Source organism: Lepidochelys olivacea (assembly GCF_965140295.1).
Source record: "Lepidochelys olivacea isolate rLepOli2 genome assembly, chromosome: 23".
In the NCBI taxonomy this organism is placed as follows: Eukaryota; Metazoa; Chordata; order Testudines; family Cheloniidae; genus Lepidochelys; species Lepidochelys olivacea.
In genome coordinates this window covers 8,608,386-8,635,862 of record NC_140433.1, presented here as the reverse complement: position 1 = coordinate 8,635,862, position 27,477 = coordinate 8,608,386, and the positions used below count along the sequence as shown (strand labels likewise).

General features: G+C 48.4%; 1 protein-coding gene across 1 annotated transcript; it reads right to left on the bottom strand.

Annotated features, from left to right (window-relative positions):
* On the bottom strand, positions 1 to 27,477 carry LOC311512028 (uncharacterized protein). Its single transcript, XM_084613013.1, has 5 exons — positions 26,746 to 27,477; positions 25,184 to 25,690; positions 18,965 to 19,053; positions 17,800 to 17,926; positions 1 to 1,398 (listed from the first exon to the last, which is right to left on the bottom strand). Exons 1-5 carry the CDS (start codon positions 27,356 to 27,358, stop codon positions 1,262 to 1,264), a joined length of 1,473 nt encoding a protein of 490 aa, XP_084469139.1. The 5' UTR covers positions 27,359 to 27,477; the 3' UTR covers positions 1 to 1,261.

The following is a 27,477-nucleotide window of genomic DNA, read 5'->3' as shown; positions in this document are numbered from 1 at the left end:
TCCCGCGGGTCCAGCTCACCACTGCCTATGACTACATTATATGATGCTTGGGAGGTGGAAGGTAGGATGTGAAGAAAATAAACTCCACATGCCTCCGACAGAAGGTAACACTGCTGTGGTGATGGGGAAGGCAGGGATCTCCTTCAGGTGTCACTGAGACTGAAACTACACTTTTCTTCCTGCCTCTGTTCCTGCTCTTTGTTATATTTTAAAAGATTTTAAATTATAAAAAGGGTATACAGAAGAATTTCTGTTCAGCTCCAGGCAGTGCAAGTGGGAATGAGACAACCTGTCCCAAGAGGGGAACTTGGTGACTCGAAAGCAATGGGAGGAACAGTAGAAATGAGATACGATGGGTTTCTTTAGACTAGGAAAATGATGGAGGTTAGGTTGGGTCATGAGGAAACATGCTAGGTACCCCAGCCACTATAAATGGGCTATGCCTTTATTGCAGGAAGTTGTGGGTTTTTACAACGGGATATCTAACTCAAACCAGCTACAGTTGCGGAAAATCCTTGTGGAGACCCATGTAGTTAGTTGAGGTCATCCTTATCTCTCCCACCTGTGGCTGATGGACATTCCTGATAGGACTCATAGGACAAAGGAGTTGATAGAAAGGACCATGGGATTCACCCCAGGGAAGGGGAAGCTGCAAAAGGCAACAGTGGGCAAATTATCTGGGGGACCCGAGAGTGACACAAATGGTGCAAACAGCCTTAAAGGTCACTATGTGGCACTGAGCAAATGTACTGAAGCAAAACAATCTTTTGTCAGCTCTAGACAAGTTTTTGGGGTATTTATCTTCCTGATGGACTCTCTGCTGACAAAGAGCTGGGCTTTCATGGACGCTTTTCCCACACTAGAAGCACCTACATGTTCTCTGTCCTGTGTGGCTCTTCTGATATGCGATAAGGAGTAAGCGCAGAGGGAAGGTTTCACTGCATGCCCAGCATTCATAGGTGCTCATTCCTTGTGGATTTTCTGATGTGTAAAAAGGTTTGCACTCGGACTGAAGGTTTTACAACATGCCCAGCATTCATAGGGGCTCTCTCCTGTGTGGAGTCTCTCCAGTCCAATAAGGCCATTGTGGCAACTGAAGGTTTCCCCGTACTCAATGCATGTGTTGTTTGTCTCTCCTCTGGGGATCCTCTGCTGGGCTGTGCTTTCCTTGAGGCCCTTTTGAGTTCCCTGACAATTACTGGATTTATCCACTTTCTCCCCTGCTTGGTTTCCCAGCTGTCTTCCTGGCCTGTGCTGACTTTCACAGGGTCTTTCCCTGCCCCTGACTCCTGGACACATTCCCTTTAGATCTTTGTGATAATGTTTTGTGTAGTTCCATTTGCTCAGCATCTTCCTGCTGAGAATTCTGTTCTGCATCCTCGCTCACCATCCCATCACCTGCTGGGAAACAGAGAGAGAAAAGCCTCAGAAGCAGGGATGGAAAAGGGGAGAACCAAAATAAGGGAGGGATAGTTCAGTGATTTGCGCATTGGCCTGCTAAACCCAGGGTTGTGAGTTCAATCCTTGAGGGGGCCATTTAGAGATCTGGGGCAAAAATTGGGGATCGGTCCTGCTTTGAGCAGGGCGTTGGACTAGATGACCTCCTGAGGTCCCTTCCAATCCTGATATTCTAAGAGCTTGAGAGCTGAGGAAATAAATCAGGAACTGATCTGAGAGCAAGAGGAAGACCCAGAAAAAACAATTAATAGGAAATGTGGAAATGCTGGAAGTGCTAAATGCCTTTTTTGTTTCAGTTTTCATGAAAGGAGTTTTCATGGAGGAGTTCTGTTGACATAGCACTGTCAAAGAGTTGGGTTGGTATAACTGTGTCACTCAGGGGTGTGGATATTTCACACTCCTGAGCAATGTAGTTATACTGATAACTGTAGTGTAGACCAGACCAGAGTGCCAGTCTATAGAAACAAGAATAAGGACAATCCAGGGAATTACAGACAATCAGTTTAACTTCAGTACCTGGAAAGAAAATGGAGCAAATAATCAAGCAATCAATTTGCAAACACCTAGAAGATAATAAGGTGATAAGTAACAGTCAGCATGGATTTGTCAAGAACAGATCATGTCAAACCAATTTAATAGCTTTCCTTGACAGGGTAACAGGCCTTGTGGATGTGGGGAAAGCAGTAGCTGTGGTATATCTTGACTTTAATAAGGCTTTTGATATTGTTTTGCATGACCTTCTCATAAACAAACAAGGGAAATATAGCCTAGATGGAACTACTATGAGGTGGGTGCATAACTGTTTAGAAAACTTTTTCCAAAGAGTAGATATGAGGGGTTCACAGTCAAGCCAGAAGGGCATATCTAGTGGGGTCCTGCAGGGATCAGTCCTGGTTCTGGTTCTGTTCAGTATCTTCATCAATGGTTTAGATAATGGTATAGAGCATACATTTGACAGGGTAACAAGCCTTGTGGATGGGGGTGGAGAAGCGGTAGATGTAGTATATCTTGACTTTAGTAAAGCTTTTGATACTGTCTCACATGATCTTCTCATACAAAAACTAGGGAAAAGCAACCTAGATGGAGCTACTATAAGGTGGGTGCAAAACTGGTTGGGAAACCTTTCCTAGCGAGTACTTATCAGTGGTTCACAGTCATGCTGGAAGGGCATAACGAGTGGGGTCCCACAGGGATCAGTTCTGGGTCCAGTTCTGTTCAATATCTTCTTTAATGATTTAGATAATGGCATAGAGAGTACATTTATAAAGTTTGCGGGCAATACCAAGCTGGGAGGGGTTGCAAGTGCTTTGGAGGATAGGATTAAAATTCAAAATGATCTGGACAAACTGGAGAAATGGTCTGAAGTAATTAGGATGAAATTTAATACAGACAAAGTACTCCACTTAGGAAGGAACAATCCGTTGCACACATACAAACTAGGAAATGACTGCCTAGGAAGGAGTACTGCGGAAAGGGATGTGGGTTTCATAGTGGATCATAAGCTAAATATGAGTCAACAGTGTAACACTGTTGCAAAAAAAGCAAACATCGTTCTGTGATGTATTAGCAGGAGTGCTGCAAGCAAGACATGAGAAGTAATTCTCCTGCTCTACTCCATGCTGATAAGGCCTCACCTGGAGTACTGTGTCCAGTTCTGGGCGCCACATTTCAGGAAAGATGTGGACAGACTGGAAAAAGTCCAAAGAAGAGCAACAAAAATTATTAAAAGTCTAGAAAACACGACTTATGGGGGAAGGTTGAAAAAAATTGGGTTTGTTTAGTCTGGAGAAGAGAAGACTGAGGGGACATGATAACAGTTTTCAAGTTCATAAAAGTTGTTACAAGGAGGAGGGTGAAAAAATGTTATCCTGAATCTCTGAGGCTAGGACAAGAAGCAATGGGCTTAAATTGCAGCAAGGGGGTGTCACACTATGCCCCATATTCTTCATAGAGATATTGTTGTGATATGACTATGGCATTACTAAGTTGTATTTTATGCAAGATGGGTCATGTGATGTATCATTGGAAAGGTTATGATTTACTGAATGTGATTATCCTATTTGTATGCATTTATCATTTCTGTATCTGAAGTTAGGAATATTGACTATGTAACAATTTCAAGTGGGTTTGCACCTGGGGAATGCCCACCAGACAAAATGCAATCAGTCTGGCTGGTTAGACAATGGGCCGTTAGGGAGAACAATAGGACTTTGAAGATGCTAATCTCCCACGTTCCTAGGAGCTTCCTGGGATGCTGCTTTGACACTGCAGGGTCATGTGATCATGTCACCTGGTACTGGACTTCATCTTGGACTGCTAATATTTTTCCACTAGTAGGGGGTGGGGATCAAACTGGGAAACAAAGGATTCCCGCCATATGTAAATCCTATTTAAGGCTGGGGAGTGAGTTAATCAGGGTCAGTTCTTCACTGAATCCCCACCCAAGGTGACTGCTAAAAACACCTCAGACTGATCTGGGGAAGAAAGGACTGGATCCAGGCTAGAAGGTATCTGGCCTGTGAAAGGAATATCTGGAGTTTTAAACGGCAAGCAAGATCAGTTTGTCTAAAAGAAATTTTGCAACCTGCTTAAAACAATATTTAAGGTGAGAAATCACTACTTGCAGCCAGTTTCTTTAGCGTGTTCAGCTTAGTTTGTGTGTTTGCTTTATTTGCTCAATATCTACTTTGATCCGTTATAATCACTTAAAATCTATCCTCTGTAGTTAGTAAACTTGTTTTTGTTTTCTATATACCAGTTTGTGGAATTCATAATGGGCGGGGGGCGGGCAAAAAGCTGTGCATATCTTCCTCCACATAGTGGGAGGGAGTGAATTTCATGAGCTTACGCTGTAGTTTTCTGTGCAGTGCAAGACAATATAATTTTGGGTTTACACTCCAGAGGGGGTGTGCACTTGAGTGCTTTAGGGCAATTCCTGAGCTGAGTCTTCCCACGCACAGCTGATTTCAGTGTCTGTGTCTTTCTGCAGCTGGGTGTGGCCCTGCCTGCACGTGTGCTGGAGGAGGCTTGACGGCCCGGCTCGCCAGGTCAGTGTAAGGGAACCCAGACTGGTGGAACCAGCGGGCTCAGTGGTACTCCAGTACATCAGGTGGCACCCAGGGGAGGGGGGACAACCTGTCACAGGCGGGTTGAGGTTGGACATTAGGAAAATCTTCCTGTCAGGGCAGTTAAGCACTGGAACAAATTACCTAGGCAGGTTGTGGAATCTCCGTCATTGGAGGTGTTTAAGAGCAGGTTAGACAAACACCTTTCAGGGTTGCTCTAGATAATACTTAGTCCTGCCATGAATGCAGGGGACTGGACTAGATGACTGACTGAGGGCCCTTCCAGTCCTACACTTCTATGATTCCCTCAAACTCTTCCAACTAAGGGAGAGAAGAGGGGAGCAATTTTCCCTCCACATCCCATGCAAACACTCAGGATGAAGGCAGGTGAGGGAGGGAGCTACTGACATAAGTCAGTCGGGGTGAATGATTCCGCTCCTGTGCTTCTGCCCCTCAGGGTCTCTCTTTCTCCTGAGCCCTGGAGATCTGGGACCCATAGCTCCTCCTCCCATTCCAGCTGGGAGATCACATCAAGTTTGGAAACTGGAAATCCTGCCCAAGGGAAAGAAAACAAGGGAGATCAAGTGAACTCTTGAGATATTTGTCACAAAAATGTTCCATTATTTTAACCCCAGTCCATTGTAAAGCCATAAAATCCCAGGGACAGATGCCCAGGCACTGAAAGCTCTCTGCTTATGAGGGATTTAACTATCCTCATCTGTGCTGGGAACACACACAGCCAGACACTCCCCCTCAAAGAGGCTCCTAAGACACAGAGAAGGTAACTCTCTGGGCCAGAAGGTGAGGACGTTAGTAAGAGGAAAATCACCCTGGAACTGCTTCTGACTGAGACAGAAAGAGGCCAAGAGACAAAGGGTGAGGCATAGGTAAGGGTATGGCTCTGTCACAGAGGTCACAGAATCCATGACTTTCTGGGACCTCTTCTGCAGAGGCAGGGCTGGAGCAGCTTCTGGGATTGGTAAGCCCCTCTGGAACTGGTGGGGCTGGAGCAGCTGCTGGCAGTCAGCCCCAAGGCCACCACAGCAGAGACCCCTGGGCCTCTGGAGCAGCTGGCCAGCAGTCAGCCCTGGGGTCGCTGGAGCAGCTTGCCAGTGGTCAGCCCCAGGGCCACCTGAGAAGCTGGCTGGTGGGCTGACTGTTGCCAGACAGCCAGCCCCCTCCTCCCCCCTCAGACCAGCATTGCTGGAAACACAGGAGGAAGCAGGAACAGGGCACTTAACATATATTCCAGCACAGCCTTTGAAGCTGTGAAAGCACAGGTGTGCTGCTACAATGTGCCTCTGGGAACAGATACAACGATTAAGCTCACAGCAGGCAGAGGCCCTGTGACAGACATGGCTCTTAGCCCCAACTAAATAGCGTGATGCACACACACCAACATCCTAGTTGGGAAAATATTTACCCTCATAAAAGAAATGTCCAGTAGTCGACACTTATTGTTTCTCTCCCTTGCAAGTGTAAACTACTCTTGCGAAAGCTGGCGTCACCCCGACAGACCAGCCTCAATTTGGCATAAGAAAGGAGAAAGAGAATAAAGGAGTACAGAGGTATAAGTAGGGGACCTACAGCACCATGATTTTTGAGTGCTTTTCACTATCTATCTGCTGGTCAGATAAGTGACAGCCTCCCAAGGCTTCTGCAGCTAAGAGGGTCCCTACGCCTTGTCCCTTATTCGTCTTTCCGCGGAATTGAGTGACCGATCCTGGCTTGGCACCGCTGGAATCGAGAGATGCAAGGAGGGTAAGAAGCACCCACACCTGATCTCCTATCTTTAGTGTACACATATTTTGAAATAGAGCTCTATACTTTGTTTTCTTTCTTTGGGATTGTGGCTTCAGTTTTGTAACTTGTTTGTGTGTGTAACATCTCTACATTTAAATAAGTAGGCACTAGCAATTTTGTAACCACATGATTAGAATCTAGCTTAATAAATTTTGGTAACCATTTATGCATAAGCCTGACTTGTTTTCTCTGGTTTACTGTAAAGCAGCCAACACAATTAAAGAACCTCAGCCGTTTTGGCTCTAAAGCCTGGCCATTAGGTGAGAGTACTAAGAGCCTAGCGTTGAGTTGTGCCGCCTCCACGGGGCAAACTCTTGGGGCACCTGTCAGTCAATCCTGGCTGCCCGCTGCGAAGGAGCTCTGAGCTCTAGCAGTTAAAGTCATGGGTGGTTAGGACCTTGGGGCATCCGTCAGCCTAGCCCGGGCTGCCCGCCGCGAAGGGACAGTGCGTCCTAGCGGTTAAAGTCACGGATGGTATAAACGGGCATAGCTGGCACCTCACCAAACATCCTTGGCCGTCGGCTAACACTGACCACTGGAGTAGTGGCCACAGGGTTGAAGCAGCAACCGGAGTTGGGTCAGCCCCTGCTGCAGGAGCAGCGGTGGGGTTGGAGCAATTGCCAGAGGTCAGCCCTCAGCAGTGCTCCAACTCTTAGTCCCTGTCCCCCCTCCCCCAGGGTATTTTTAGTTAAAAGTCAAGGACAGGTCATGGGCTTCCGTGAATGTTCGTTTATTGCCCACGACTTGTCCCTGACTTTTACAAAAACTACCCGGGACAGAATTTGAACCTTAGTCCCAGGGAAGCACATGAAAAGATGGGAGTTGCCTTACCAAGTGGGGGGTCAGTGCTAATGAGGCCAATTCAATTAGGGTGGATGTGGCCCATTTTCCAGCAGTTGCCACATCCACCCTAATTGAATTGGCCTCATTAGCACTGACCCCCCCACACACTTGGGAGTTGCTTTACCATCTTTTCCTGTGCTGTATATTTATACCTGCCTGCTTTTTTTCACTCCATGCATCTGATGAAGTGGGTTCTAGCCCATGAAAGCTTATGCCTAAATAAATGTGTTAGTCTCTAAGGTGCCACAAGGACTCCTTATTGTTTTAACTGTGGTATGTAACCTATTGCTTAAACTAGCCTTTGTATCAGATGACTGGAAGATAGCTAAATAATGCTGATTTTTTAAAAAAGGCTCCAGAGGCGATCCTGGCAATTACCACCGGGTCAGTCTAACTTCAGCACCAGGCAAATTGGTTGAAACTATAGTAAAGAACAGAATTATCAGACACATAGAAGAACATTGTATATTGGGGAAGAGTCAACACAATTCTTGTAAAGAGAAATCACCCCTCATCAATCTATTAGAATGATCTGAGGTTATCAGCAAGCATGTGGACAAGGGTGATACAGTGTACCTGGACTTTCACAAAGCCTTTGACAAGCTCCCACTCCAAGCTAGCTGGACCATTGGTCTGACCCAACATGGCCATTCTTATGAAGAAGACTGTCACTGTACATCACTGATCCCAGACTCCCAAAGGTGTCTGCACTCAGCAAAGTGAGCAGTCATGGAATAAGAGGGAATGTCCACTCCTGGCTCAGTAACTGGATAGGAAACAAAGGGTTGGAATAAATGGTCAATTTTTAGAGTGGAGAGAGGTAAACACCGGGGTCTCCCAAGGATCTGTACTAGGACCTTCTGTTCAACATATTCATTAATGATCTCACATAGGGGTGAACAGTGAGGTAGCAAAATTTGCAGATAATGCAAAATTACTCAAGATAGTTAAGTCCAAAGAAGTCTGTGAAGAGTTACAAAGGGATCTCACAAAACTGTGTGACAAAATGGCAGATGAAATTCAATATTGATAAGTGCAAAGTAATGCAGACTGGAAAAAATAATCCCAATGATTCAACAAAATGAAGTGGATCTAAATTAATTGTTACCTGTCAAAAAAAAGAGATCTTGGAGTCATCATGGATAGTTCTCTGAAAACATCTGCACTACATGTGCAGTGACAGTCAGAAAAAGCTAACTGAATGTTAGGAACAATCAGAAAAGGGAAGATAATAAAATAGAAATATCATAAAGCCACCATATGAATCCATGGTACACCCACACTCTGAATACTACATACAGTTCTAGTCACCCCATCTCAAAACAGATATACTGGAATCAGAAAAGGCAAACAGAAGGGGAATGAAAATGATTAGGGGTATAGAACAGTTTCTGTAGGAGGAAAAATGTTAAAGACTGGGACTGTTCAGCTTAGAAGAGAGACGACAATGGGAGGGATATGACAGAGGTCTTTACAATCATCAATGATGTGGAAACGTGACTAGGGAAGTGTTATTTAATTTCACATAACAGAAGAACCAGGGGTCACCCCATGAAATTAATAGGCAGCAGGTTTAAAACAAACATAAGGAAGTACTTCACAAAGCATACAGTCAACCTGTGGAACTCCTTGCCAGAGGATGTTGTGAAGGTCAAAAGAATAACTAGGTTCAAAAATGAATTTAGATGAGTATTGATGGACCTGTCCTCCATGAACCTATTTGACAAGATGCAACCAAGGCTGTGGGCTTCCCTAAACCTCCAACTGCCAGAAGCTGGGGCTGGACAACAGGGGATGGATCACTCAGTAATTGCCCTGTTTTGTTCATCCCCTCTGAAGCATCTGGCATTGGCTACTCTCAGAAGACAGGATACTGGGCTACCATTGGTCTGACCCAAATGGTCATTCTTATGAAGAAGGCTGCACTGTACAACACTGATCCAGACTCCCAAAGGTGTCTGCAGTCAGCCTGACCTGCTGAGTAAGCATGGTTGTAAGTAAGCATGGCATTGTACCCAGGGCCTGGTCTAGGATGTGGGAAATTGTGTAATTCCACTCCAGGAGATGGAAAGACCAGAGGCCGAACACCTTGGGCGGGGGCGGGGAGCTCATAGAGAACAGGAAGGGGATAAAGATACAGCTAGCCCTGTCACTCACTCTGACACCCAATTCCCTTTCCCTGCTGTTGTCAGCTCTCCCCAGCTCCTGGGGCCCCAGGAACACCCACTTCTTGTGTTCTCTCCTCCACTCCTATTGTCCTCAGTGCTTCTCTCTACCAGTTCCCTCACATTTCCTGCTCCCCAACCACTTTCCACCCCACCTTCCCACTGTCCCAAGTGTTCCTTGCTCCTGAGTCCCAGGAGCTCCTGCCAAAAAAAGTGTCCCTTCTCCCCTCCCCTTGCTAGCACCCCATTTCCTGGAGCAGCTGCCACCCTCTCCTTACTCTCACTATCACCAACCCTCTCAGCTTCTTGAGGTTCTGGTCCAGCACTGTCCCATTGCTCCCGGCACCCCACTGCACCCCAACTCCTTATAGCACCTACTCCATGGAACCCCCCCTTCCCACTGTCCCCAGATATCTTGGCTCACTGGTGCTGTTTGCCCCAATCCTCCCCCCACCCCAGCTTGCCACCATCCAGCCCCTCCCCAGTAGCCTGAGAGATCAGGCCTCCTGGTGGCAACACCCATTTTTCTCATTGTGGCTCTCCAGGGAGTCCACATGATTTCAGATTCCTGTTGGACACTCTCCCTCTTCAGGAGATGTAACCAGTAGGTACTGGCAGCATCACAAGAAGAACCTGGCCTTTATTAAACAACTGGAATACAGAACGGAAGAGTCATTAGGTTAGTCTGATGAAACAAAACAAATCAAAATGTATGTTGGCAGAATCTTCTGCCCAGCTTTTCCAAATTGTCCTCAAGTTCCTGTCTCTCTCTCCTTCCCTCTCCCCTGTTCCAGTCCCTGTGCCCTCCTGGGCAGCCGCAAAGTCCTGTTCACACCCAGTCCCTTTGTCCCAGGTTCCACTTCCTTAGGGTTCCCATGTTCTGCTTCCCTGGTCTCCTAGTCATTACGTATTCGTGTCCAGTTGTTGGTACTGCACCTGTATTCCCTGCCTATGATCCATTAAGGGCCCCCACTCTCCGGCTTTGAGTTCCCCCGCCATCACCTCTCTTGGGCAGTGACACATGTCTCACTGCCTCCTGACAAGGGTCTTTCCAGGCTGCACTATCCCCTGCCTCGGCTCTGAATTCCCCAGCAAGACGTACTGTCTATGCAGGCCTGCCTTGCCTTCTCTTCAGAGATGGTAAACAGTGTAATTGCCCACAGGTTAGTGTAATTGCACCCAGCTCTGTCTAAGCAAGCACATTAATTCTTAAGGAGAAAGCAGTACAGAGAAAGTATTTATTGAAACAGTAAAAGAATTTACATGCCTGCTAATAAGCTCACCAAAGAGCAATCGCTGCAACTCCAACAAGCTCTATGGCTGGTGAGCATTTCTTCATCCACCCCAAGGGTTTATCCTGGGGTGGGCAAACTACAGCCCATGGGCCGCATCCGGCCCATCAGCCGTTTTAATCCGGACCTCGAGCTCCCACTCTGGCCCTGCAGCTGGGGAGCAGGGTCGGAGGCCGCTTAGTGCGGCTTACGGAAGCAGCAGCATGTCCCCCTCTGGCTCCTACACGTAGAGGCAGCCAGGGGGCACCACTCCACACGCTGTCCCTGCCCCAAGTGCCTCCCACCATTGACTGGGAACTATGGCCAATGAGAGCTGTGGGGGTGGTGCCTGCAGACGGGGCAGTGCGCACCAGAGCTGCCTGGCTGCGCCTCCATGTAAGAGCTGGAGGGGGGACATGCCGCTGCTTCTGGAAGCTGCTTAAGGTAAGCGCTGCCCCAAGCCTGCACCCCTGAGCCACCTGCCCCACGCCCCAACCCCCTGCCCAACGCTTGATCCCCCTCCTGCCCTCCAAACCCCTTGGTTCCCACCCGGAGCACCCTCCTGCACCCGAAACTCCTCATCCCCAGCCCCACCCCAGAGCCCGCACCCACATCTGGAACCCTCACCCCCCCTGCACTCCACCCACCCCAGCCCAGAGCCCCCTCCTGCACCCTGAACTCCTCATTTCTGGCCCCACCCCAGAACCCGCACCCCCAGCTGGAGCCCTCACACCCCGTCCCCTGCACTCCACCCCCCCGCCTTAGCCCGAAGCCCCCTCCTGCACCTTGAACTCCTCATTTCTGGCCCCACCCTGGAGCCCGCACTCCCAGCCAGAGCCCTCACCCCTCCCACACCTCAGCCCCAATTTTGTAAGCATTCATGGCCCACCATACAATTTCTGTACCCAGATGTGGTCCTCGGGCCAAAAGTTTACCCACCCCTGGTTTATCCTGTGGTTACAAACTCAGAAGACGCACACTCAGTTTTATGGGGCCATAGGTGCTGGAACCAGGGATGCTGCCACACCTCCTGGCTTGCAGTGGTTTCCATCATATGTAGGGTTTACAGTTTGGTTTTGTCATAAATATAAAGGGAAGGGTAAACCCCTTTAAAATCCCTCCTGGCCAGAGGAAAAATCCTCTCACCTGTAAAGGGTTAAGAAGCTCAAGGTAACCTCACTGGCACCTGACCAAAATGACCAATGAGGAGACAAGATACTTTCAAAAGCTGGGAGGAGGGAGAAAAACAAAGGGTCTGTGTCTGTCTGGGTGGTGCTTTTACCAGGGACAGAATGGGAATGGAGTCTTAGAATTTAGTAAGTAATCTAGCTAGATATGCGTTAGATTATGATTTCTTTAAATGGCTGAGAAAATAGCTGTGCTGAATAGAATGAATATTTCTGTCTGTGTGTCTTTTTTGTAACTTAAGATTTTGCCTAGAGGGATTCTCTATGTTTTGAATCTAATTACCCTGTAAGGTATTCACCATCCTGATTTTACAGAGGTGATTCCTTTTTTACTTCTATTAAAAGTCTTCTTGTAAGGAAACTGAATGCTTTTTCATTGTTCTAAGATCCAAGAGTTTGGGTCTGTAGTCACCTATGCAAATTGGTGAGGATTTTTACCAAACCTTCCCCAGGAAGTGGGGTGCAAGGGTTGGGAGGATTTTGGGGGGAAAGACGTTTCCAAACTACGTTTTTTCAGAAACCCAGATAAAGTTTGGTGGTGGCAGTGGAAGTCCAAGGGCAAAGGGTAAAATAGTTTGTACCTTGGGGAAGTTTTAACCTAAGCTGGTAAAAGTAAGCGTAGGAGGTTTTCATGCAGGTCCCCACATCTGTACCCTAGAGTTCAGAGTGGGGAAGGAACCTTGACAGGTTTGATGACTCTCAGCACCCCCACTACATAAATTGTTCCAGCACCCCTGTACAGGGCCTCAGGAGGCCAAAGTCTCTCTGACCCTTCCCTAAGGATTGGGCCCCTCTTGGACCAGAATTCCTGTGTTCTTGATGAGAAGGAAGGGCATGAGTCAGTTTAAATTCAGGCTATTGATCCAAAAATCCTTTCTGTATCTGTTGGTCTTTGGAGAACCCAGTTTGCATTGGTGTATGCGAGGCTCTGCAGGTCGTGGTGCTTTTCTGGCGGTGTTACAACATGAATAAATTTGCCTAAGCAATGTTCACTGCTCTCAGTTCCTGAAGGAACTACCCTTCCCCATGGCAATACATGCAGGTCCTGTTCCGCATGGATGCATAAACAATTCATACAATGGACTCCAAAGACATTGAATTTCATTCAATAAGGTGTGACCAGGATATTGCAGGAAATTGCCGTGCCTGTCACAGCTAGGTCTTCAGGCGCTCCATTCGTATGTAGACAGTTCTTGATAATGTATCCATGCCAATCTAGACAAGCCTACATTACTGGGAGAGTCATCACTTCCCCTGTCCCAGAAGTGGAATTAACTCCTTCACACCCAGAGCATGACAATGCAAAGTGAAGGTGGAAACAGAGTCATGCATATTTTCATAAAAAAAATACTACCAAAACGTCCCACTTTCTCCACAGGGAGATGTGGTCAAAGCAAAGGGCTTGAATAATGAATCATAAAATCCTAGAAACATAGGCTTGGGAAGGACCTCCAGAGGTCATCTAGTGTACCCACAACAGCCTTGAGGCAAGACCAAGTATAGCTAGAATATCCTTGACAGGTGTTTGTCTAACCTGTCCTTAAAAATCTCCATTGATGAAGATTCCACTGTTTCTTGGTAATCTTCTGCAGTGCATATCTATCCTTAACGTTAGAAAGCTTTTCCTAATATCCAACCTAAACCTCCCCTGCTACAGATCAAGCCACTTACTTTATGTGATATCCTGGTGGGCACAACGAAATATGGGTCACCATCCTCTGTATAATAGGCCGGGACATATTTGAAGACGGTTATCAGGTCTCCCATACACTAAATATGCCCATTTCTTTCAACCTTTCCTCATAGATCATGTGTGAGGATAAGGAGGTAGCTTTGTCGTTTCACTTCTGAATGGCGATTTGTAGCAAATGAAAGAGATTGACATCACCTGGAGGTGAGTGTGATGCTGGCAGATCAGGTGCCAGCTCCCGCCAAGGCTGCTAAGCCTCAGCTGAACACCGCCAACCCCATCCCTGGAACCAGTCTGGTTCACCTGTGTGTGAGGTTACAATAGGTATTAGAGTTATAAAAATGTTTAGTGTTAAGACTTATTCAACACTTGTAGGAAGATGCATGTATTAATCTCACTTATAACATCTGTATCCTGGGTTCTAGAGTGACATTAAGCATTTGCACTGTAATCCTCTGTAACTAAGTCATCAAACAGGGAAGAAGCACTGATTAATGTAAAATGCTGGCTTCTGACAGAAGGTGTTTGGTCCTGCCCACCAAGAAGGCCCAATGAAACCAAATGAGCCATTATGAAACATCAAAGAACAAAGATTTTGTAATTGCATTCCTCCCCTCCCTGCATGTAGTGGAGACATGCATGTGAACTCATCCCATCAGCTTGAATTTGCGGGGGAGAAGGGTATAAAAATCCCTAACAAAAAGATACTGGATTTCTATGCTGCTTGGACTTTGGGAGGGAAGATTTCTAAGCATAAGCAAGGGATCTGCAGCTGCTTAGACTGGGTTAGCCCTAAAGGACATATAGAGCTTGCACATTAGTGGCTTCTATCACCTTTTGGAACTTAAGACTGTCACTTATTTGTGTGTATGTTTTCCTGCTTTAACCTTTGTTACTTCTTATTCTTAGTTAATACATTTGTAAATAGTTTATTACAGGATTGGCTACCAGACTTGTTCTTGGTGTCAGATCTAAAGTGCCATTGACCTGGGATGAGTGATTGGTCCTTTGGGACTGGGAGTAACCTGAAAATTATTGTGATTTTTTTTTTGTTGTTGTTGTAATGGACCAAACAAAGGCAAGCTTGCCTGGATGGCAAAATAGACCAGAGTACTCAGGGGGACTGTCATAGCGCCTGAGGAATTTGTACTTGGTTGGTGAAATCTAAGTATAGAACTCACAGCCAGTTTGGGGCGTGTGCCCTGCTTCTAGTCTGCCCTGACCCAGCAACTCATGCTCATAAGCCACTCCAGACAGCTTGACCATCAGGACCTAGAGCAGGGATCTCAAACTCAAATGACCAAGAGGGTCACATGAGGATTAATGTATTGGCCTGAGGGCTGCATCACTAACACTCCACCCCTTCCATGAGGCCCTGCCCCCACTCCAACCCCTTCCCCAAAGTCCCCACCCCAACTCCGCCCCCTCCCCGCCCCTATTCCAACCCCTTCCCCAAATCCCTGCCTCTTCTCTCCCTCCTCCCCTGTGCGCGTGGCTTCCTGCTCCTCCCTCCTGGAAACAGCTAAGCTGCCAAACAGCTGTTTGGCAGCAGGAACTGCCTGGAGGTATGTAGAGGAGTGGCGAGCAGCGCACGCACGGGAGGGGACGGGGAGCTTAGCGGCCACAGGAAATAACTCGGGGTGGGGGCGGGGGTGAGGGGAGTTTGGCGGCCACAGGAAGTAACTCCGGGGAGTGGGGGTGCACGGGGAGCTTGGCGGGCCGCAGCAAAGAACTCCGCGGGCCGCATGTTTGAGACCCCTGACCTAGAGAGAGGGCCATGCTGAAGATATTGCTCAGCTTGTGGGCCTGAGTGGCTGTGGTGTTGTCCGCAGTGACAGAGAAAGGTGGTGATGGGATGGCTCAGGGGAATAGTAAGAGTCTGTTTTTAGCCAATTAGCTTGAGCTGGTGGCCAGACATCCACAAGGAAATGTTAGAGAGACAGTCTGAGATTTTAGTTTGGTCAGAAGGAGACAGGTCTGGAGTAGAGAGGTAGACCTGTGAGTCATCTGCCTAGAGATGGTAGCTGAATTTGTGTTTGTGGATGAGATTCCCAAGAGATAAGTTACAGAGGAAGAAGAGAAGGGGACCAAGGACAGAGTGGGGATGTGGAGGATCCTCCTTAGGACATGCTGAAGGAGAGAATAGAGAAGTAGCAGGAGAATCAGGGGAGGAAAAGGGAAGGCAAGATTTCATGAAGAAGAGTATGTTCATCGTATCAAAGGCTGCTGACAGGTCAAGGAGGATGAGTGTTCCTCATTCCCGGGTAACCCGGATCTCCAACTCAATCCTTCCCCACCAACAGCACCACTGTTGAGCCCTTCCCCTGCTTTTCTCCATTAGAACATAAGAACAGCCATATTGGGGCAGACAAAAGGTCCATCCAGCCCAGTGTCCTGTCTTCTGACAGTGGCCAATGCCAGGTGCCCCAGAGGGAATGAACAGAACAGGTCATCATCAAGTGATCCATCCCCTGTCACCCATTCCCAGCTTCTGGCAAACAGAGGCTAGGGACACCATCTCTGCCCATCCTGGCTAATAGCCACAGTGGTTCTAATCGTCTCCTTGATGGATCTCAGTCGCTTGGCATCCATCACACCCACTGCCTCTTTGGGGAAGCTAAAAACTGCAGAGATTGGAACTTCAGGTGATGATGAGCCAAACTGATGAGTTCAACAGACCGAAATGCACACGTCCAGCAAATCTAAGGCTCTGTTAACCCCCAAAGAGTTTCCAGCAATCAGCTCTCAAAGCCATTCATTGACTGAAGAGGACACGCTGTGGCCATTGAACCTGAGCTACCCCCATGCATTTTAGCCTGAGCCCAACTTGGGACAGCTTTCAGACAGTGCATGTGATGAGGTTTTCTTGCATTCTGCATGAATTTGCCTTGGAGGTTTCGCACGGATACCAGAATTTCTGGGTTAACAGCCGTATTTTAAAGTGCTCTCAAATCCACATGCAAATTCTGGCTCGGCCCCACCCCCTGAGCCGGGAGCTGGCAATAGCAACTTGGAATAGGTCAGTAAAGGCAATGCAAAGGGAAGGGGCAGATTCTCCACCTCTGGAAGTCTTCACGCCAAGACTGGATGTCTTCCTGGAAGATAATTTAGTCAAGCACAAGGTATTCAGATCAATTGTCAGAACCATGGGCCTTGAAGCCAGGGCCACGGGAGCAGCCACGCTTCAACCTTCCACTTGGCAGCTAACTGCTGACCAGGATCCCGGAAGCCGAGACCCAATCTGAGGCTTTGCTCCTGACAGCCAATTGGCAGAGTCCCAGAGCTGCCAATTGGGCTGCTGACCCTACTTAAACCAGCAACGGGAACAGGAAGCTGTCTGAATAACTGGGATCCACCCTACTCTGGATTGTGTACCTTGTGGCTCTCATGGCCAATCCTTTGGCTTGACTTCTGGGGGCCCTGACCTGGTTTGGCTCCTGGCATCTGAGCTGTGGTTCTTTCTGATTTGTCGCCTGCCTTTGACCCCCTGGTATCCTGACTTCGACTGACTCTGGTTACCAACTTGTGGTTCTGAACTCTGGTTTGTCTCCTGCCTCTGATCTCCCCAGATCCTGACCCAGCTGGCTCTTGACTCCTGACTGTGGACCCCAGCTCTGACCACTGGATCTGGTTGTCCATGACCTAGCCCTGACATCAACCCAACAATAACTGGATGAAGTTCTATAGCCTAACAGTCCCTCCTGGCCTTGGAATCTGTAAATCTATAAGAGCTATCGGAATGCCAGCATTTCTCCGCATGCCCTCCAGCTGTGTGCACTGTGTCAGTGGCAACTGTAATTAAATGGTGGAGGGATTAGTGGAGCAGCTTGGCAGAGTTGTGACTGGGATAAAAGACCGGTGTATGTCGACCCTGAGGGAACAGGTATGCCTCACGTAAGTGCTGGTTATTGTCGGTTGTGTCAGTAAAGGTGCACAAGGGTGTGTCCTTGCCACAGGGATTGACAGCAGCGTGGTGGTGTACACGCAAAGGTGAAGGAGTGACAATAGTTTGCAAGTCTGAGCTGGTTTGTGTGGATTGGGCTTGCCGGTTCAGGGCAGGAAACTTCCATTCGCTACACCAGACCTGAACCCAAGTTTGACCTTTGCAAAGAGAAGGTGTGAGACTTTGTGCCATGCTGCTCCTGTGCTCTGCTCCCAGAGTGCTCTGTGGCGTGGAGGGCAGAGTGCTTTTGTATGTGTCATTGGTACGTGGGGACGTTGCTAAAACAGGGCAGAGCTGGAGTGGCCCTGTGTGGGTGGTGTGAACCTTAACTCTTCATTTCTCCTTCTAAGAACCGAGGGGTCAGGAATCCTTACCCAATGAGGTCACATTCTCATAGTTCTCCTGCATGACGTCTCTGTAGAGGGCTCTCTGAGTGGGGTCCAGCAGAGCCCACTCTTCCCTGGTGAAATACACAGCCACCTCCTCAAAGGTCACCAGCTGCTGAAAGAGCAAGAGCCCCCTACTCAGTGCTTGCCCCCCATCACAGGAGAAAAGGGCCAGCCCTACCCCACTCACAGCAGACAGGAGACTTGGCGGGGGGGGGAGACCTCTCCCCACTCCCAGAAGAAAGAGGGGGTGGGGGTCTTTGCATTCATCACCAGAGGCAGATCAGAGGAGCCAACTTTCTAATTTCCCCCAGGGGGCTCGATCCCTGCTTTACTCCAGGCCCTGGCCCCACCCCCACCTCGCCTCTTCCCACCCTGCCCCTTCCTGGGCCTGCTTCACCCCGCCCCGTTCCACCCCCTCCCCAGAGCATGCCCTGCCCTTGCTCTGCCTCTTCCTGCCCCAGCTCCTCCCTGCCAGCGCCTCCTGTACGCCACTGACCAGCTGATCCTTGGGGGCGTGGGAGGTGCTGGGAGGGGGGGAGGAGCTGATCACAGGGGCTGCTGGTGGGTGCTGAGCACCCACTAGTTTTTTCCCTGTGGGTGCGCCAGTCCCGGAGCACCCACGAAGTCGCTGCCTATGAGGCAGATACAGGAAACAGAGCTGCTAGCATGGTGCAGGGACAGCTCCCTGGTAGGAATCCCAACACCCTTCCCATTGCCATCAGCTGAATGTGAGGGGATGGGTTATCTCCCCTACACCTCACTGGGTGGGGGGGTCCCCTTCATATCTCACAGCAGCCCCTGGTTAGTAGATTCACACTCCAGTACTTAGAGGCTGGGGAGTTTTCCCAGTGCAGTCCAGGGGGTTGTTTCCTGTTCCACAGTTCAGGGCTTTTATACCCCCAAACAGAGGTGCTGGAACAATTGTTATAGTGGGGGAGGCTGAGAGCCATTGCACCAAACTGTAAACCCTGTATACGATGGAAACCACTTCAAGCCCGCACCCCCTAGTTCCAGCCCCCCCTGCCCCCAAACCTCCTGGGCCTGTTCCTACAACCCAGCCCCTCCCTTTCTCCACCTCCTCCACCTCCAGGCCGAACTGCCCAGCAGATCCCGTCTCCTCTCTCACACAGGAGCCCACCAGCATCCCTACCTGAACTGGCTCCACGGCAGCCATTTCCCTGCCCTGTCGCCGGGGGAGAGGGGATGAGCAGGAGCGAAACAGGGATGTTCTTCTGCAGCCTGCCAGGACAAAAAGGGCAAGTGGGCAGATTGCAGAAAAGGCTTTATTTTAATTTACCTCCTGATTCCCCACAGGCTCTTTCCCGGCAGAGCTGTTCTCGACTCTGCCATGCAGAGGAAACGCCTGGTCTCCTCATTGCAGAGCAGACCTGGCCCCTCTCACCAGCACTAAACCCATGCAGACATTTTTAAACCCTCCCCAGGAACGAAGTCTCTGAATCAAATACTAACCATATGCTGATGCCTATGTTACTCTGGAGTCACTCCTTGTCCTTCCCTCCAGTGACTGGATTAACACTAGTTTCAGTGAAACAAGAAACATGGCTTTGGAGAGATGAGGACAGAATCTGTTTCAACAGGTCACATCTGGGATAAGGCCTCAGGGCAATAGTTTTCCCTCCAAAATGTGAAGTTCCTGCAGTACTGAAGGGGCCAGTGCAGCAAAAGTTGGGGTGATTGTGACAGATCTGGCAATTTCCTTGGTAAGTGTTACGGAATGAAGTAAATATCTTTGGAGACCATTGTAGAAAATGCAGAGATTTTGTATTATTGTGGGCCAGGTAGACCAAAGGACTATATTGAACAAGGTGACCGACAAGAATGGTCTTTTGGGACAAGATGTGGGAACTGGATTTCCTGGGAAATATCTTGAATGCAAATCCCCCACCCCAGTTTATGCAAATTCCAGGCCTTCTGAAGCTATGCCCTGAGGAGTGGGCCTTTGTCTGCTGGCCACCTGTTATCTGAGGCCAACATCAAAGGCCAAATCTGTATAGAGGCAAGGCTGAACTATTTATGGTTGTTCTGGTTCTAGTTAAGACTGTTATGAACTTGTAACAACAGAAAAAAAGCTGAGTGGAGTTTGAGGGCCTGGCTCCTTTTAGAGCCCCTGCTGGAGCTGGGGGCTGATTTCTGGTAAGCTTATGAGCATGCATGTAGGGTTTTTATTGTTTTTACACTGCTGATAGCCTCTGGAGACAATGCAAAGTGCAGACTCTGGCCTGTTTACGCAGCGTGGCTTGCTGGGATATCACAATGTAGGCAGGGAGCTGTGCAGCCAGGAAACACTCTGGACAGGAGGAAGAGAAACACTGGACACTGCATTAGAGAGGTGCTGGCCAGGAGCCAGAAGCCTAAAAGTGGGTGCCCTTGGTGGACCATGCAGTGGAGATACATGTGCAGTTGCCCTGAACTGTGAAAGTGATTTCCTATCAGTATTTGCTAAAAGGAGAGAACATTAGCTCACCACCTGCTGGCCACTCACACAGGGAGCACTGAGTGATGCTTTTTTAACCAGAGAATGGCGGGTGTGAAATTTCCATGCCGTCACTGGCTAACAGCAGCCACTGATCCACCCCAGAGGCGGCTGCATCTCAGCCCCGGGGAAAGCAAACCCTCATGGAGACCATTTGTCATAAAGTTTGGGGATACTTCTGGTTAGGATTGTGTTTAAGGCCAGAAGGGATCAGCAGATCATCTGGTCTGACCCCCTGTATATCACAGATTACCAGCACCATGCAGCGTCATCACACTAACCCAGAGACTGAAATTAGACCCCACCATATCAGCCCATGGGAAAATCAACTATTATGTTCCACAGGGAGAGACTAGGAGAGAGTGAGGACCACCGATGTCTGAGCCCTCTACAATGGCAGGGAGATGATTCAATGAGATACACAAAGACAATCCTGGTGACTGACCAGCACCCAACACTGGAGAGGAAGGTGAAACCCCCAGGGTCACTGCCTGTCTGTCCTGGGGGAAATTCCTTCCTGACCCTATCCACTCAGAGCCTGAGCAGGTGAACAAGAACTAGCCAGCCAAGCACTTGAGAGAGAGAGTGCTCAGTGCCACCTCAGAGGCTTGGGCCTCCCATCCAACATCCCATCTCCAAACATGGCTGTCTCTTACAAAAATCAAATCCCATGGGGAAAAAAACAGAACGAAACATTAACTGTGGCAAGTCACAGGAAGTATAATTAGGCAGGGAGGCCAAAAACAAATCTGAAGAACAATTAGCAAAAGACACACAAACTAAGAGCAATTGTTTTTAAAGTACATCAGAAGCAGGAAGTGGCTAGTCAGTGTGGCCACTGGACTATCAAGGTGCTACAGGAGCACTCAAGAAAGACAAGAAGTTAAATGAATTATTTGCATAGGACTTTACTGCAGAGAATGTGAGGGAGATTTTCACACCTGAGACATTCTTTTTAGGTGGCAAATCTGAGGAACTGCCCCAGACTGAGGTGTCAATAGGAGGTTTTGGAAGAAATTGATAAATTAAACAGTAATAAATCACCAGGCCCAGATTATATTCAATCTAGAGTTTTGAAGGAACTCAAATGAAATTTCAAAACCACTAACTGTGGTATGTTTCAGAGTAACAGCCGTGTTAGTATGTCTTCGCAAAAAGAAAAGGCGTACTTGTGGCACCTTAGAGACTAACCAATTTATTTGAGCATAAGCTTTCGTGAGCTACAGCTCACTTCATCGGATGCATTCAGTCTCTAAGGTGCCACAAGTACTCCTTTTCGTTGTACCAGATGAGTGGAGGATTGCTAATGTAATGCTGATTTTTAAAAAAAGGCTCCAGAAAGGATCCTGGGAATTACAGGCCACTAAACCTTACTTTACTACCAAACAAATTGGTTGAAACTATAGTAAAGAACAGAATTATCAGACAAATAGAAGAATATGTTAGGAAAGAGTCAACATGGCTTTTTGTAAAGCGAAATCATGCCTCACCAATCTACTAGAATTATTTGAGGGCGTCAACAAACGTGTGGATGGGGTGATCCAGTGCATCTAGTATACTTGGACTTTCAGAAAGCCTTTGACAGGGTCCCTCACGAAAGGGCCTTAAGCAAAGTAGGCTGTTCTGGGACAAGCAGGAAGGTCCTCTCCCGGATCAGTAATTGGTTAAAAGATGTGGGGGAGGGGGAGAAGGAAAGGTAGGAATAAATGTTCAGTTTTCAAAGTGGAGTAAGGTAAATAGTGGGGTCCTCCAATGATATGTACTGGGTCCTGTGCTGTTCAACAGATTAATAAGTGATCTGGAAAAAGGGGTAAAGAGTGAGGTGGCAAAGTTTGCAGATGACACAAAATTACTCAAGATGTTGACTGTGAAGAGACACAAGTATCTCACAAAAGTGGATGAATGGGCAACACAATGGCAGATGAAATTCAATGTTGATAAATTCAAAGTAAGGCATATTGGAAAACATAATTCCAACTATACATGTAAAATGATGGGGTCTAAATTAGCTGTTACCACTCAAGAAAGAGATTGTGGAGTCCTTGTGGATAGTTCTCTGAAAACCTCCATTCAGTGTGCAGCAGCAGTCAAAAAAGCAAACAGAATGTTAGGAATCATTAGGAAATGCAAGTAGGTTTTCCCTTTAGGAAAGGGATAGATAAGACAGTAAATACCATAATGGCACTATATAAATCCACGGTATGTCCGCATCTTGAATACTGTGTGTACTTCTGGTCACTCCATCTCAAAAAAAGAAATATTAGAATTGGAAAAGTACAGAGAAAGACAAGAAAAATGATTCAGGGGATGGAACAAGCTTCTGTATGAGGAGAGAATAAAAAGACAGGGACGGTTCATCTTAGAAAAGAGATGACAAAGGTCTATAAAATTATGAATGGTGTGGAGAAAGTGAATAAGGAAGTGTTATATACTCCTTCACATAACATAAGAACCAGGGGAACCTAACGAAATTAATAGACAGCAGGTTTAAAACAACATACGGCAGTACATCTTCACAAAGCACACAGTCAACCGATGGAACACATTGCCAGAGGGTGCTGTGAAGGCCAGAAGTATGAATGGGCAGGGGCAGCAGGTTTGTAGAAATTTTGGTGGTGCCCAGAACGGCCAGAGCCTGCCGCCCCCCAAACTCTGCCCCCCCACCTGCCTAAGGGTCGGGGAGGGGGGAGGAGGTCCGGGCTGCAGGCCCTGGGCTGGGGCAGGGGATTGGGGTGCAGGATGAGTGAGAGGTTGGGCTCTGGGAGGGAGCTTGGGTGTGGGAGGGGGTCTGGGATGCAGGCTGTGGGATGGCATTTGGGTGTAGTCTCTGGGCTGGGGCAAGGGTTGCAGGCTCTGGGAGGGAGTGCAGAGGGCTGGGGTACAGGCTCCGGCAGGAAATTGGGGGCGGGAAGGGGCGTGTGGGAAGGGGGTGGGGGTGCAGGCTCTGGGATGGAGTTTGGGTGCAGGCTCCAGGCTAGGGCAGGGGGTGGGTGTGCAGGAGGGGGTGAGGGGTGCAGGCTCTGGGAGGGAGTTTGGGGCCAGAGGGTGGGGGTGCAGGCTCTGGGAGGGGGTGCAGCGCTCACCAAGGGCTCCTAGGCAGGGCAGGCCGGGGGTCCCCACGTGCTGCTACCCCCAGGCACTCCCCCTGCAGCTTCCCATTGGAAGGCAGGGCACTTGGGGTGGGAAACAGATCCCCCCCTGCCCACGTGGAGTGAGCAGGCAGGAAGCCACTCAGCTCTGCTGCGCTGCCAGTGGTGAGTGGGGACCCTGGGCTGTTTTAAATGGCCTGGGGGATGCACGGGGGGGGGGGGCGGAGGCAGAAGGCGGGGCTGAGGGAGAGAGCCGGCCTCAAACAGTGCTGGAGCCGGGTATGTTAATTGTATGTTAATAGTTCATAATAGGAATAGAAGCAAAAATTGAATGAATTTCTTATCAGTATTTCATCAAAAGAGAGAAAAACCCCCAACATTTGATATGCAATCCTTGCAATATTCAAGAATTTGAGGAAAGGGCAAAATCTGAGGAGATTTTAATGTTAACATTTTATAATGAGAGAGAGATGGAAATATCGCAGGGGATATTAAATTAGTAATAGATAACTAGAGAGAAAATGGGGCAAGACTTAGGGTATTTTATATCAGTCTTGGGGAGTTTTATATCAGAATTGGGAGGAAGAATTTTGTGGGTCAAAAACTAAATATTTGATAATAGAGAGAAACAGTAAAATCTGAGGGCATTTTACATCCATATTCAATAATGAGAGAGAAAAGTGGGAACACTTGAAAGGATTTCATATGGCTGTTTGTAACCAAACAACCCCCCTGCCCAATTCACATGATGAGCAGGGAGTCCTTTGAAAAGCTGCTTTAAGAGGACAAGGCAGGGGAATACGGAGCCGGAGGGTGATGGGCAGGCAACTGGTGAGAGCTGCATCAGGCAGTTGTGGGGGGCAGTATCTGGGACTGGGTAACCTGAGTCTGGGTGGGCAGTCTCCACTGGGGACTCTAGTTCCTCCCTTCTCCTCCTCTGCATCTTCCATGCCCGACGGCTTGCAGAGAATGGCCACCCCATCCCATCCCACCCCACAGGCAGCCAGGGCACAAGGCTCTCCCAAGCAGCACCCTCTAACCCCCTCCCCATCTAACCCCCTTCCTATCTGGGGAATGACTCAGGACAACAATTTCCTGCCTAAACAAGGACAATCTACTGCAGAGAAAATAGGCAGGGAAATATCCAAAATCTGAGGAGATCTGAAATTGATAGTGGAGAATTAGAGAGAAAATGGGGCAAAATCTGAGAATAGAAAAGGGGTCAGTAATTTGAGGAAAAAAAAAGTGTGTGGGGGGAAATCTACATGGATTTTACCTCCATATTCAATAATTAGAGAGAAATGGGGGAGAATTGAAGAAAATTTTATCAGTATTTGGGAGTATTTGGGAAATCGTCAATTCTGAGGTGATTTCATCCTCCCTTGTCCCTGCGATTCTATTCTATGTTCTCTTCTCATCTCGCTGTAATTTCCTGGCTACACAGAGATAGTTAAATCTACACTTCACGCTGTCTCTCTCCCCTCTCCCTTTAATCTCTTTTATTTTGTCTCTCTTCCCTTTCTCACATCTCTATCCCCGAACACAAAGGGGAAAACCCACTGGAGACAGGTCTCCTTGCTCCCCCCCACAATCCCAGTTTTGCTCCTGGGGCAGATCCTGGCAAGAGCTGAGAGCAACAGTGTCACTGTTGTTAACAGAGCTCCAGTGACTCCCGCAGGAGCATTAGCAACAAGGGAGCAGATTCCGAGGCCGTGAGATGTGACATTCCAGGAGCATTCGTGCCTGTCCAGTCCCCAGCACTTTCACTGAGGTTTCTCTCCATCACCTGGTGTCCCCGGCTCAGGGGTTGAAGTCAGCAGAGCCGGGAGCTGTCCTAGGGGGCTGGTTCCAGCCAGAGAAAGTCCCCACCTACTGCTGGGCTGAGGGTACGTTGCTGGGGCATCATGCCGTGGTGTGGGAGAGGCAGCAGGGGCCTGTGCTCTTGCAGCCATTATAGACAGGAGTTGCTGGACCAGTTCTCTCTGTTGGGCTCTGTCCTCCTCCCTTAGCTGCCGTTCCTGTTCCAGGAACTGCTTTGCAAGTGCCTGCTCCCTGGCTGAAACGCTTGCCTCCAGCTGGATGGCGAGCCTCAGCCTCTCCACCTGCCTCTCAGCACGCCGTTGTTCCAGTCTTTCATCCCTCTGCTCCTGGTACTGCACCTGCTGCTCTACCCTCTGAAGAACATGGAGCATAACTTCATCACGGAAACGCTTTCTTTTGGAACGGTCCGCGAGGGTACGCTGGGTCAGGGATGGAGTTCCTGAAGAACAGCAGGCCGTGTAGCCTGAAGGTCCTGAAACAGGACAAGAAAGAGAGGGTTAGCGTCTAAACTAGCTCAGCGGAGGAGACAAGATCAGTAACTGAGGAATCCCAAGGACATAAAATGTAACAGTTCTGAAGTGAACCTACACATATTGTGAAGGGGACGCTTCAGTCCACATGCTGTTTCTTGACACAGCCTTGTTAATCACAGTGACAGATGTGCAAAAGCAATGGTAAGTTTAAAATTAAAACCTTTACTCTGCTTCATAAAAACCTCGTAACTTATTGTCATATGGGGGAGGGGTGTATAGCACCCTGGCTGCAAAAGGCTTTTTCTGTCATTTCAGATCTTTTTCCTATTTCAGAAGGCATAACTGTCCTTGTGGTGCCCTAGTGACAGAGAGAGAGGTTATTCCAAGCTACTGGAGGGAAACCCACAGTGTAAGCAGCAGAAGTATTCAAATGTATAGTGACTGGAGGGGGCCTGGAAAATTTGCTCTTCCATGCAATCTATCTAGAGTTCCTGCTTCAGGAGAAGTTTGCAGCTATCAGCAGCTAGGCTTGGGTCAGAATCCATGAGGGAATTAATATGATGCTGTGTTAGCTCACACATGGCTTATCCCGTTATTACTGTATGCAACATTTTCTGAAATCTGCAACTTTACTCCACCCTTGCATGGATTATCTCTAACTGAAATGGACTAGATTTGGACATATAGAATACTGTTTCCAAAATACACACACCAGTTCACTGTTTACAGGCAGCTGCATAGACCTAGGAGTGATTGTAGAGTGGCAAATTTCTAATTACTGAAAGGAAAACAAGAATGACCATAGCAAATCACTGTGTCTTAATACTTAAAATAACCATTACAGCTGTGTACGGAAGTTTGAAATTCCAAGTCACCCTGCGAACTCCACGCTGGGACAGGGGAAGTGGGGGCGCCTAGGGACTGTGATACAACCCGCCATTACTAGCCAAACGCTGGTAGCCAGGGGTAGCTTACTGGTTTTGCATTGCTTCTTAAAGCAGAAATCGCTCCCATTACTGTAATAATCCACTTTTAATTGGAATCATACACTTACCGGCGGGTTCTAGGGCTGCTTCTGGCTCCACCGGGTTCTCAGCAGACTTGGCAGAGGGCTGTTCTTTAGAGGCAGGAGGATCAAACAGCTCTTCTGAGTAGGGACTGAGAATTTGCTCTTGATCCTGATCCACAGCCTGCTCTGGAACTGGTTGCATTAAAAATGTCACTTCATGATCCTGGCTGGGAGCCGGCTGCCGCCTGCAATCAGACCCCAGGCTGGATTCGGGGGCCAGCAGGGCACCGTCCGGGCTCACCAGGTCATCATGAAGCACGGTTGGCTCTGTGCTGGGCACAGTGCTCAGGACCCGGTCAAAGTCATCATAAAATGGGCATGTCATTGGTGAGTTGCCCGAGAAGCGATTCTTATCCCTGGTCTTCCTGTATTCTCTCTTTAGCCTCTTAATTCGCTCCCTGCACTGATCACTTGTCCGGAAAATCTGCAGAGCGGCCAGCTTTTTAGAGATTTGCTGGTACAGGTGGTCATTCCTGGTGCTTTTGCTGAAATCCACAGTTTTACTGGCCTCACACCACAGATTCACCAAAATCTGGCTGTGCTCAAGTGACCAGGAAGCAGCTCGCTTTACAAAAGGCTTGAATGGATCAGTCTCCATTGCAAACCCTGGAGGATTTCTCACCGTGTGCTTGCAGAGCGGTGCTCAGAAGACAATGGGTTAACGCTGACTTGCTGCCATTTGGAAGGGGGGCTTCCGTTTGCAGTAGAGTGCATTGC

Bases quoted from the DNA above. Each gene is read 5' to 3' on its own strand.
- LOC311512028 (XM_084613013.1), bottom strand. From the start codon at position 27,358: ATGGAGACTGATCCATTCAAGCCTTTTGTAAAGCGAGCTGCTTCCTGG. The intron at 25,691-26,745 runs GTAAGTGTATGA...GTCCTGTTTCAG, and splicing joins AGCAGCCCTAGAACCCGCCG to GACCTTCAGGCTACACGGCC. The intron at 1,399-17,799 runs GTAAGGATTCCT...GTTTCCCAGCAG, and splicing joins TGAGAATGTGACCTCATTGG to GTGATGGGATGGTGAGCGAG.